This window comes from Aquila chrysaetos, chromosome 2 (genome assembly GCF_900496995.4).
Source record: "Aquila chrysaetos chrysaetos chromosome 2, bAquChr1.4, whole genome shotgun sequence".
In the NCBI taxonomy this organism is placed as follows: Eukaryota; Metazoa; Chordata; class Aves; order Accipitriformes; family Accipitridae; genus Aquila; species Aquila chrysaetos.
The window spans coordinates 19899123-19912165 of NC_044005.1; the positions used below are offsets into that span (position 1 = coordinate 19899123).

The 13043-nt window shown below is 37.6% G+C and overlaps 1 protein-coding gene across 6 annotated transcripts in view; it reads left to right on the plus strand.

The window, feature by feature from the left end:
• Positions 1 to 2408: 2408 nt before the first annotated feature.
• NRDE2 (NRDE-2, necessary for RNA interference, domain containing) overlaps positions 2409 to 13043 on the plus strand; it is a 34998-nt gene continuing 24363 nt past the window's right edge. For 4 of the 6 annotated variants that reach the window (XR_005931193.1, XM_041119474.1, XM_030038755.1 and 1 more), the window contains exons 1-3: positions 2409 to 2589; positions 10119 to 10227; positions 12259 to 12486. Coding sequence is in view for 5 of the 6 variants with exons in the window: in XM_041119474.1 (XP_040975408.1) it covers positions 2511 to 2589; positions 10119 to 10227; positions 12259 to 12486 (416 nt within the window). In the remaining variant the exon portion in view is untranslated. The remainder of the gene's footprint in view (positions 2590 to 10118; positions 10228 to 12258; positions 12487 to 13043) is intronic. The other 2 variants (XM_041119476.1, XM_030038758.1) reach the window with 1 other exon arrangement.

The following is a 13043-nucleotide window of genomic DNA, read 5'->3' on the forward strand; positions in this document are numbered from 1 at the left end:
ACACCCTTTGTTAATTTATCCCTCTCTTTATCCATAATTGGGGCTAATTTTCAGGGATGCATGGCATAGATCCGTATTTAGGATTCTTATAAACTCTTTGGTCATTTGCTTTACTCTCAAAAAGCACATTTTCTCTATTCTCTTTGTTGAGAAGTTGTTAGCTACCATCACTATGAGCAGCTGAGAGACAATGTGAATAATGACATTCAGCAAATAAACTGCTTTTGTTATGAAATCCATTTCGTTTATCATGCATCTAGAGCATCAGTATCTTGAAAGGGCTTTGAGTCTGGTTCCTAAGAGAATAGGGAAATAATTAATTTTCTGTAGATAGGTGGTAGTTTTCCCAGTGTTGAGGTATGCAGAATAAACGCATTTACAAATTTCAGTAACCATCCAAATAAGATTGTAAAAATACCTCCATGAGCAGAGGAGTTCTGACTCAACTTTCCCAGTAGGTTAGACTCCCAATATGAACTGCATGCACGCTGAAATTTCCCTCCCACTGAAAATCCTGCTCTATGTTGCCACCTGCTTTCATGTAATTTGCAGTAATGTAATAACCTTTAATCTCCTGTTAAATTTGGCTGAAATTGGTCACGAGTTCTAAAACCACCTGGAGAAATTATGCCAAGTAGACAGAAAAACAAATGCTTGTTCAGGTAGCATAATTACATAGGTTTTCTCTTCTTAGGAAAAAGGCTAAAAAGTGCATGTGACAAGATACTTTTTTTTTTAATTGTCTCTTCAGAATTTGGTCACAAATTGGTAATGTGCTTCTTTTAGATTTTTTTTTCCCCTATCTTCTGTATCAGTTCTAGGCATATATATATTTCTATATATTATGTACTGCATTTTCCACATTCTAATGTTTTACTCCAAAACTTGATAGATGTTGAGAGACTTGAACAAAAACATTGCTCCACATCAGTATCTGAGCATACATTTTAAAGCCTATTCTTTCCAAGTTGGCAATCAGGCCCCACTCATTTGATGACTTCCAGGCTATCAGTGTCCATGACCACTATTTTGTTCCGAATCCCCTTCTCTCCGTACTTATATTATTCTCTCCAGTTGATAAAAATGAATAGCATTTTATAGATTAATAATAAATTAAAGGCTAGAAACAAGGATTAAGAAATAGTTTTATAGTTTTCTAAAGGAAGAAATCACCAGTGGGATTCCTCACAATCTAACTGTTCAACTTCTACAAAAAGGCTGCTACTGGCAGTGAACGTAGAGTTGACAAAGTCTGCAGATGGTGCAAAAGTATTCAGGATAATCAAATGGAAAGCTGACTGAGAAAGGTCACTGAAGTATTTCAGAAAAAAATTGTAAAATTACCCAAAAAATCAGCTTGGTACATGTGAAGCGGTGAGTATAGGGAAGCTAATCCTAACATCTATACACAATAGTTACCTATTATCTTTGCCACTCAGGAATCGGCTCTTAAGAGACATTGTAGCTCAGGAGAGGCCAAAAGCCAAACAGTATCATCAGAAGGTATTGGGAAAGGAGCAGAAACCAGTCCTTCTAATTCCATATAATCCCTAAACCCATTGTACAACTATAGCTTAATCACTACATGAAATTCTGGTCATGCAGTAGTACTAGTGTAGGAGTTAGAAAAACTAAAGAAATTCAACAAGGAGAAAATTATGGAGTGGTTTTAATATTCGAAGAAAAAAGGCACACTTTTCGGTCCAGAAAGGAGAGTACTGAAGTATCTTAACAGCGTATAAAATTTTGCAGAGAAAATGAATAGGGACGCTTATTTTTCCTCACAATGCAAGAATCAGGCACTGGGTTTGAGACAAAAAGAAAATACTGTTTCAGACAATATGCAATTAAAAAGTGGAACATCCCGCCCAAGAAGGTGCAAAGTGTAAAACCATGAAAAATTATTTTTCCAGTTCCTTTATGGAGGGCAGGCTCATGAATGCTATTAAACATGATGGGTGACTCCCTGGTCAGGAAGATTATAAAGGACTGACTGACTGCAGGAGGTTATTTCTATCCTAAGTCCTCACTACTGGTGTTTGAGACAGGCCATCTGGCTCAATGAGCCTTCAGACATACAGTGGATACTAACAAAAAGAAAGCATGGCTTCTTACAACATTCTCCTTTACAGAGCTGAGCATTCCAGTCTCGAGCTGTTGCTCAGGTGTTCCCTCCCAGTGAACCCCATGAGGGAAGACAGGGTGGTGGGGAAGTAAAGGCTGGCTCTGGAAACTGCATCCCCGTCTCTTCCCACAGCAGTTCCCTCCTCCAGTCCCTTCACTGACGACGGCGGAAAGCGCAAGATACGCAGAGGGCTGGAGAAGGCAGGACGCCCGAAGCAGCCCCAACACTGAACCGTCCTTCCCTCAGCGTCGACCGGGCCCCGCCGCCATTTTGGGAAGTCGAGCGGGCGAACTACACCTCCCAGCATGCTCGGCGCCGCGGCGCCATCTTGCCCCGCCGCTCCGCGGGGCAGTTCGGGCAGATAGTAGTGGCGGTAAGCTGAGACATGGCCCTGTTCCCGGCTTTTGCCAGTGCCGCCGAGCCCGGGGAGCCCCCAACCGGCAGCAGCGAGGGCTCCAGGAAAGGTAAAGTCCTGGGAGAACCCTCTTTCCCCTAACAGCCCTCCGCGGCCTGGCCCCCGGGAGGCCCTTCTGCTGCCGCTCGCCTCCACACGGAGCCTTCTGCACCGTGCCGGCCCTTCCGCGCACCCCGTCGGGCCTGCTCCGGCCGCCCGCCCTCCGACACGGTAGCCCGTGCGTGCCCGCGCTGCGGAGCGGGCGCGCTCCGCCCCTGCCATGGAGTTGCGGCGTGGGCGGTGCTGGCGCTGGGGCGCGGGAGCCCGGCTGCGGCGGTCTGTGTCCAACGCCTCTGGAGGCTTGGGAGGGCGGCAGAGGGGCTCGTCTGCCCGGCCAGCCCCGCCGCCGAGAGCGCTCTGTACGCGCCGTTTCAGAGGGTGGTGTGCTCCTCGGCCCGGGCTCCTCCCCCACGTGCAGAGTACGAGCGTACTCTGCGCAAGGCATGTCGCCGCCGGTTTGAATAAAGTTGTCATACTTAGAATTGAAGTTACTTTCCGTGAGGTAGCTTCGGGGAGAACCCGAAATAGGGACATTCCCATAAAAATGGTGCTGGCTTCTCATGGGCGGGTTCTCAGGTGTGTTCAGAATTGCTTGCAGCTGTCTGCGGGTAGGTGCTGGAGGCATGGCTGTAGAAATACTCGTCTTTGAAAAATACGTGTACGTTGTCTTTGTGCGTGGTGGAGAAGGTTTGAAAGTGAGGTGGTAGGTTTTTTTTTTACCACTAGCCTTGGATAACTTAAAAAGTGTTTTCTCGTTTCCTTGCTTACTAAGCCAAATTTTAGTTGGAAAGGATATTTTTTGGAATGTCGTGAGTGAGATTATGATTCAGTTTATCATTCTTACTGTCATGGTTGCTGTCTAGCAAGTTATGCTTTTATTAAATGAGTAAAGAACCCTATCTGGGTCTCTGAAGTATGCACGTTTATTAATTCTACTGGGAGATATTTTGAACTATGCTTTTTGCTTGCCAGCTTCCACCACCCTTGAGTCTGCCCATTCTCTAGACACCACAGCAAGGGGAAACACTAAGAGAATCGTTTACCTAGGCTAAATTTCTTGCATATTTGGTCCAGTCAGTATGATGAGTTTCTGAAGCTTTTAGCAATACAGGCTGGGGTTAGCTTCTTGTTCTAACCAGTTCTGCATTACCCCCAATGGCATTGCAGCTGTTGATACTCAGTTTGCCAGTACAGAGATGTTCTAGCCACATTTAGGAGTTTTTCTGGTAATGACACTCGGTGCAGGGAGTAGTGGACATAGTAAGATCCCAGATTACAGCTTCTAGGAAGAGAGGAGCTGCTCTGCCAGGCAGAGGTACAGTAAAATTCTCTAGTACTAACACCTTGCTTATATTTTAAAACTCTGGGAATTTAGCCTTTAGGTTTGTTATGCGTAGTCTGTGTCACTGCAGACCACCTGTCTGGAAGATCAAATTACACAGAAAAAGATGTTCAGACTGACTTTTGGATCTAGATTTCAGTTATTAGCACTGTTTGAGTTACATTTTGGTCTACTGGAAGTTTTTTGTGTGAGAATTATTGACAAAACTTTAAGGAACATAAATCGTTTGGTTTATGTTTTAGCCAATATTGTACTTGTTTTTAACAACCACATTTCAGTATAAGTCATAAAAATTAAGTATTAACTCAGAACCACATTTATGGTGGCATATATCAAATTTCACATGTTCAGCTTGTGAGAACTTGAGAACTTGATGGGCAACTTTGGTATCTCTCTGATGGATGACTCTTTCCTCAAAGTTGATATGAAGCCGAAGTCCATCGTAATACAGAGATCACAGAGTATGTTGTATTTAACATGATATGCAAAACTGAGGTGTCTTTTGCAGTCATTTAGGACTGCTTCGTAGTTTTATTGTAAAAGTTGAGGTAATAATGTAAATATGCTGGCCATGTTTTGTTCCTCTGACTACCTCTGTCTCATACTCTTACAAACCTTTCTAAACCATTTATAAATATAAGTGCTGCCTGAAACAGAAGTATTGCTGTAAGCTCTTTCTATCCTGGTAGATTGCTGAGTTGCAGCAACCTCCAGAATGCAAAGTAATTTTGCATATGGTTTCTTACAATTATGTTGTCAAGCTTAATTAGTTTTTGGTAGAAGATAAATTACAAATTTATCGGTATCCGTGAACAGAGCAGTGGTAATAATTAACCCTACTGACAGTAGTAAGCATTATGCACAGCGTTATTTACAGTTTGAACTATTCTACAGGTAAGATGATGCAGTGATTTTTGCTGAAAGCAGATTTTCAGGATTCTGAGATGCAACAAAAGACTTTGCGTAACTCTTAAAAATTGTCTCTGTAGACATGTACTGTAAATTTTTAATTTTTTTTTTCTTGGGAAGGTATAAAAAGAATGCCATTGGATTGCTTCTACTGTTGTGCTCATAACTGTGGATGGTAGAGTAGAACAATAACAAGTACATGCATATTATCACAAAAGAAGTCTTTTTATGTCTTTTATTCTTTGTGTTCTTTAAGAACCTAAATCTGGTCTGTGAAATTGATAAACTTTTTAGACATCTGACAAGAAAAAATAACAAAAAATTGAAAAGGTAGAGTTTTAAAGTTTGGAATGCCTTTTGATATTTGAAATGCTTGTGTCCAGCTAACTGATTCACTGGAGATTATTTACCAGGAAGTTTGGACTTGCATGTTGTGTAATGGAAAAAATTGTTCAGTTCTTTCCAGAGTTTTAGGTCAGTTTGATTAAATTGTTCAGAAAATACTGTAGTTGGAGAATTCTAAACATTTCCCTGGTATATCCACAGAGGCATATTCACTGTGCTACAGGGATTGGTTCTTGCAGTGTGATTCTTCAGCGTTTTAAAAAATGCAATTTGATCTAATCTGCTCAGGTAGAACCAAGCTAGTGTCACAGTCAGGGGATTAATGTTTATGACTCCATTTCTCAAGGTGAGTTTTGCTTGGAGGCCTTAAAACAATAACTTAAAATACAAAAAATAAACCTTATTCTGCTTGTGCTCACTGTTGCAATCATATTGCACCAAGTTAGTGAGTGACTTCACATCTATAAGGGAATAACAGATACTTTCAGGTAAAGTTAAGGCAAAATGATATCTTGGAAGTTAATTTCTAATAGTTAATGGTGATAATAGATGTTACTTTGCTATATTTAAGGCAAATTTTCTATGGAAATGGATCTTATGCATGCTTGCTGTGCATCTGTCTGCCAGCCTACTTCCTCAGCCTTCCTTCTCTGTCTTCCTCCTCAGGAGTTTTAACTCTTTCAGTAAAATTTGTTGTGGTGGGAGAGAGAAATGGCAAAAGTAGAGGAGGTCTCTGAAAATCTACATTTGCTTTAGGAAAGATAAATCTAGATAAAGTGCCACTGCTGCGAGAGAGGCTGTAACGTGAATTGACCTGTTACCAGGATAGATGGGCTTGGCAATGAGCATTTGTACATTAGCCAACTAATAAACATCTTTGGAGATCACAATCTGACACAGCACAGGCTGCCTCTTGGCCAGCCAATAATTAAGGAATGTGGCGAAGTACTGTAGAAGGGTCTAGAGAACCCAGGTAATTCCTGAAGCTGTGGCAGTGGTGGGGAGTGTAAGTGATGGAGGACACAACTCGGAAATCCAGGCTTCATCTTTTTGTGAGCTGCAGTATTAATTTGGTGGGAGGAGGAGGGAATGCAAAATTTGCTGACTTGCTCTTTTTTATTTAAGAATGTGGTTCTGGTCTTAGAACAGCCTTTTAAACAGGGAAATACAAAGATACCTGCTTACCAATCTTCTGTCAGTTCAGGTGTAGCCTCTTTTCTTTAAAATGTGTTTTGTGCCTCAGGGAGATTTAAATGGTTGGTTAGCCCCATGTTTTATTGTGTCTTCTGAAACAGCTGGAGTTTTACTTCTTTCTTTGTTTTTCTTCTCTGTTCACTTTGTCAATGTGATCAATAATGCCATTTTAAAAAGAAATGTATCAGTTGCTTTCCATTTTTCAGTTTTTAAGGCTGAAGCTCTTAGTGCTGCTAAGGATCTGTATCTCCATTTGGAAGTTATTTGGCACTGTAGTACCATAAGGCTCAAGGTTATAAAATTTAGCATACTTGTTGTATGCAAACATTTTTTTTCCTAGTTTGGGCTGGTCTGTATCTAAAGTGTTTACACTGATGAATAATATTAAAAAATGCGTTATCTGCATTAATCTTTGGAGGACCTGATATGCTCCTGAAATCAATGAAAAAGCCTGTTTTGATGGGTACAGCATTTAAAAAGACCTTAGATCAAGATTTTAAAAGTTAAACATCTTAGACTTTTTTCCTAATGGTCTGAATATTATAAGTCTTGAATTCTGAATATTGTCATCAACGGCTCTGTATGACTGAAGGCAAATTATTTAACTTCATTCTGCCTTCGAGCTTACTTTTTAAAAAAACGTAACCCAGTGTTTTATTAAGTATCATGAGTTTTAGTATTAATATATTTCAAGTGATTTTTGAACCATAATTCTTCATTGAAATCAATACAGAACTACCTTAAAATAAATGTATTTCTACCAAAAAATAATACTAGTAAATGATTTGTTACACATTACAAAAGGAAACAATAATTTATTAAAAAGAAGAGAAGCTCTTAAAGGCTACAGAGAATATCTTCATGCCTGAAGTATGTCATTGGAGATCTGGCCAAAGACAAATTAGGTAAGTTTTGTGTATCTTTGGAACAGATATAATAATTTTGAGGAGATCTGTCTGGCTAATAAGTTACAATTTTGTGCTGTTACGTGGTACACCTTTACACCAGAGAGTCTGCCAACCAGTAAATTTTTGTTTTGTTCGGTGGATCTGGGTCATACAACACAAATCAAAAACAAAGATGGATTTTTTTTTTTAAAGGGAATTAAATGTCTCCTTTATTTCTGTAAATAAATAAAAGGCTTTATGCACAGATTAGTTGCATTTACTGGAATCTGGAGTGCTCTGGGCCATTGTACTTTCTCTGAATTTGTCTCTGTTTAAGGAAGACCAGAGCGTGACCAATGAAAAAAACATTGTAGGGTTGCGGTTTGCTCCTGTGTTCCTTTACACCCTGTTTTCATTACCAAAATTAGCAGAAATAATTGTATATAAGGAAGACAATAATTTTAAAAATCAATATCACATTTATTATACCTCAAAAATCTCAGGTATAAAGTGGCACTCGGCATACTGCGTGACATATTGAATTATTAACTCCAATTTGATTATGCAGTTATCAGGTGTATGAATTTATTTAACTCCGGTGCGTTTTAAATATGTAGTGGTTATGGAATTATTTATGAGAAACATTTTGGTATTTCATGGAAAATACTAAATACAATTCTTCTAAGAAGTAATTCTGATTTTAGGTTGGTTCTTAATACATCTTTTACAGGATCGAAGTAAGAAATTAATTTACTGTTGCATAACACTTTATTCCCCAGCGGGGGGGAATAATTATTTTGATAGGTGAGTGAAATGTTGCTTGGATATTATCCAGCATAAATCTTTCTCCTTTAAGCTCATGAAAGGTTTTGGAATAATGCTTTGTGGTAGATTTACAGTTTTAGAATCATAGACACATACTTAAAATGAAGGCGTTTGTGCCAGGGTAGATTAATTTAAATTAAGTAGTAGATTTTTATCATATTTTAAGTAGGCAAGTAAGGATCATGGTTTTAAGGTTTCAATTTTTATTCTAATTTTACATGAATATATCTTAAGTATTTTCCTGGAAGGGGGGAAAAAAAAAAAGCTCACGTTGATTTGCAACACAGTGGGGTAGTGTATTTGCCTTAGGTTTGGTGATTCCGATTGCCAGGCAGAAGGTTACAATAATATGCATATATATATGTATTATACAGCTGAATTTTTATTTTTCAGTCTCCATCCTATGTTTTGGTGAGCTGGGAAATGGTGCGTGGCAGCGTTCTGCAGTGTATTGGTTGGGGCGCTCGTGGGAAGGTGTGTTTTGGTCCTGACAGTGCCACAAATTGTGGGTCCTCCTCTGCATAGAGTTGCAGGAGGTTCAAGATGAACCAGGGAAGGTGGCCCTCCCCACGGAGCCTTTGGTCTTTGGTAGCAGGGGCAGTCTCTTGGGAAATGCAAAGTGGAGTTTTGCTTGATTGGATGTACTTCTTGATGGGTTTAACTTAGTTTAACAAACTGTTTTGCGGTCTGCTCCATTTTAAATCCTTTTGTGGACAACAATTCAGAGACATGAGACAGAAGAAAGAATTTTGGTATGAAGAGCTATTTCTGAAAGAAATGCTTTAGGAGGAGGAGAGATGCATGGCTTGGTGGACAATGAGTTCATGCTGTTTAAGGATTAGAGGTCAGTGGAGTCACAACCACAAAGACAAGAGTGTGACAGGAAGAACACCGAGGCAAAAATGGTTGTAAAGAGCATGGAGAACAGGCAGGGAGACCAAATTTGTTCCTTCTGTTATCTCCTGTGGTCTGGCACCAGAGAGGCTGCTGTTAAATTCTGTGCTTATGTGAAATAACATTTGCTGTTTAATATGTTAGAAAATTTCACATACTCAAAAGAATTCTAGAAATGAAATCTCTATGAAAATTGCTATAAAAGTTTTAATATCAGTAAAATTATGGCAAAAAAATCACCCTCCACAACCTGTCAGTATCTGATCTTATCTGATGACTGAAATGGCTGAGGTCTAGATGCAGAATGCTTAATGCTGACTATCAGAATTAGCATCAATTAGCCTTTTTTTGCAATATTTGAAGGTCTAATGGTATTTTGGTGGTTAGAGAATCCAGTGACATGTTTTGACCTTGTATAAAACACTTGGGGGTTGGAACTAGATGATCTTTAAGGTCCCTTCCAACCCAAACCATTGTATGATTCTCTGATTCTTACCAGTAATGGGTGTCCCTATCAATAAAATCGTGTTAAAAATATTTTCCATGCAGTGAATAAAGTACATTTTTTGTAAGTTTGCATAAGTTGTATTGCATTCATTAACTACACCTTTAATTTAATTATGCCCTTCTGTAATTTTTTCAATTTTACTCTTTAAATACGTAAATATATATTATATATTGTATATAATAATTATAATTAATATAAATATATGAAGATACATTAGAAGATCTTATATAATTATGCATATATAACATTTATACTATATATAAATATATGAAGTTAGAATTTTTACATGGTAAAAATTAATATTGGACAGACTTGGGTTTTTTTAAAGTATATTGCGGTGTATGAAACATTATCTGCTTTCAGTATGAACTTTTCAGTATTATTATATAGTGGGTTCTTTTAAAGCTTAGATTGATGTCAGGGGAAGATTCCAGCTCCTAAATATTTTACCTCATTACAACCTAGTGTTCTACTAAATGGAAATTTCATGGACTGCTTTCTGATATGCTCAATTATTACACATGACTTAGTGACATTTGCCACGAATTTAGCCGTCTGCTGACTAGATTAACCCCCAACTTTAAAAAGCACAGCAAGCTAATTTGTATTGATTTCACACTTTTCTTTACCTGCAGAATTGGACTGGCTTAGTAACCCAAGCTTCTCTACGGAAGATGCACTATTACTGCATCAGCGTGCTACAGAAGTTGCAAATCTCATCCCTGAAAAATCACCACTAATAAGGTAGAATATACTTAGATATCTTTTAAAATAGCCTCTTTCTTTTGTCCTGCTTGTCTTTTGCTATGTGAGACCAAAATCAGGAGCTTTTAGGGCTGCTTTTCATTCCACTGTTACGTATTTAAAAAGGCCTGAACTGAGTCATATATAAAAGTATGAATAATGCTTCCATGTCCTTTAACTTAAAATAATGAGAAATTACACTTATGCAATTAAATTCCCATTTTCTTTTTCTCACAGCTGTGCTTAAATCATTGTTATTTCGGAATGGAAAGGGAACCGAGTGATCATGATTCTTCATTAGCTGTTGAATGTCCTAAGTGACCCTTGAAATAATGTAATGACTAAGCATCATCTTTGTGATTTCTCTGTGAAAACCAGTTCAATCAGCCATTTCACAGTCAAGTTTTTTACTTTTTAAAAACTAGTTGAAGATGTGAATTAATGAAATATTACATGTATCAAGTTGTGCGGCTATGTAGAACATGCTGATCACTGAAGTGGGTGATTATATTCTTTTATAAAAATGAGCTTTAAGCAGCCATGTTTGCTGAAGAACTACTTTTAATACCTTCACTAGAATAGTTGCTCTACTTAGCTTATCTACACTATAACTAGCACATAATAATTAATGGAATCAAGTTGCAGTTGCCAAGTTCAAAAACTTAGTCACTTTTAATTTGATACAAGCTTCTGTGTTTACGATGACTGTTGGTGGTCATGATAGAGAATGTCTTTATAATAACAATCACAGCTGAATACATCTTTTTGTATGCTTATTCTTACATTTACACGTATTGTGTGATTGAAATGCAATCACTGTTCTGTTTATCAGTCATATTCTGTTTATAGGTCTTCAAATCTTTTCAGGACTTAAATGTCATAAAACTAAGGAATTTACAAATTACCATTCAGATAGAATGACATAGTAAACCCACCATAATTAATATTTGAAAAAGAATTTGTCAAAAAATGTGTACAGAGAAATGTTTTATCTTTCACCTATTAATAGCGTACATTCTCAGTTCAATAAAAACTAATTACTCCAACATAGTTGGTGGTTTTTTGGGGGGTTTTGGTTTGGTTTTTTGGTTTGGGGGAGTGTGTGTATGTTTGTTTTAAAGGCCTGCTGATGGTTCTCCCATGGCTTCTTTTTTTCTTAGTGCCCTTAAATAAATTGTGTAAGGGTTTTTTTTGAGGTGCCTTGCTTCTGAAATGCTGCATTTTATTTTATTGACATATTAGGAACACTGAGACTTGTCACTTCTTTCTTTTATTGAAAGATTCCAGAAAAACTGTTTAAAAAGAACTTGTGCTTTAATTAAGTGTTAGAGAAGACCTCCATTATTTCACTTGATTATTAAGTATGGGAGTGTATATAGTATGTACAGTGATATACACATGTTCTGCCAAAACTATTTGTCCATTGTGTGATCTCTCAGTAAGCCAGTTGTGTGTTGCATGTAGTGTTTGTTACTACATTATATTACATGATAACATTAATTCAGTAGCCATCAAAAATTGTTCCTTGATTGGTGAGATTTGAATTTCTAATCTGGAAGTGATTTTAAAAGTATATTTTTGATATTTCTTATGTAAATCATAAAGAAACAAGGAATAAAAGTGCAGATCTTTTCTTTTGCAGGTCACCCTGAAAGATTTCTTATCCTTTTAGCTTGACCTAAGTTGTCTTAGCAAAGTTAGGAAATGTTATCAGCTCAGTCATCTTCTTTAATTCGGTGATGATAACAGATGGATATTTATACGGATCGCACATCAAAATGCCTTTGACAATTAAAACTTTAAGACTGGTTGTCAGTAATTCCAGCAGCTGAAAAAATAAAGATAGTTGTTATTTAATGCAGACTTATATCACTTTCATTGTATAAGTTTCTGCTAATTCTGTTCTCCAAAAATACAGGGAGAATAAAGGTAAAAGGTAAAATGATTCTGAACTTTCTTATGGTGGTATTTCTTTACAGTTTTACTACGTAGATACATAGGTATGTATAGATATATGTACTTGTTTCCAAGCAGGACTACCTCAAAATCAGAGTTGTCAGGGGAAGGTGATACAGATGAGAGTCTGAAACAGTCAAGTAAGAAAAGGAAAAAGAAAAAGAAGAAGCATCACAACTATAAGAAGACAAAAAAGAAAACAAAAGGCGACTCCAGTAGCAGTGAATTGGACTGGGACACTAAGCACATCAAGGACAAAGCTGAAGGAAGTGGCAGAAATCATGAAAAGGAAGGAGCAGCAAAGTATGTATTTATTAATGCTATGCAAGATATAAATTCATTGTGTTCTTGTACTTGTCTCTTCAACTTTATGAGTTAAATTCTTACCACTGGTGGGTTCTTGTTTTCTGAGCTGTATATGACTAAACGTGCATTCAAAGCAATGAAAATAGAATTAGAACCACTTGTTTAATCATATCTGAAAAACTGTGACTAAAATATTCTCTGAAGTACTGTTCTGCAGAATAAAGCATGGTATGGCGGTAATGAAATATATTTTTAAAGACATGTAGAGGCTTATGTTGAGTTTTTGTAAGCATCTTGTTTCCTTTCATGGTTCTTCTTTTGGGAGAGTTTGGAGAGGGATTGCATTAAACATTATTCTCCATTAGTGCAAAAGACTAAATGTACAGTTCTGTTTGCCTTGTAATATAACTTCCTCCTCACAGAGTTAACATTTCCTTTTTTTCATATTAAGACAAAGTTTGTTGTAGGATTTAACATTTCTTTTATGTCCACCCATTTATTGCTCTATGCTGTGTGCTTCATACTTCTTGCTAATGGTACACCTAGATGGGTAT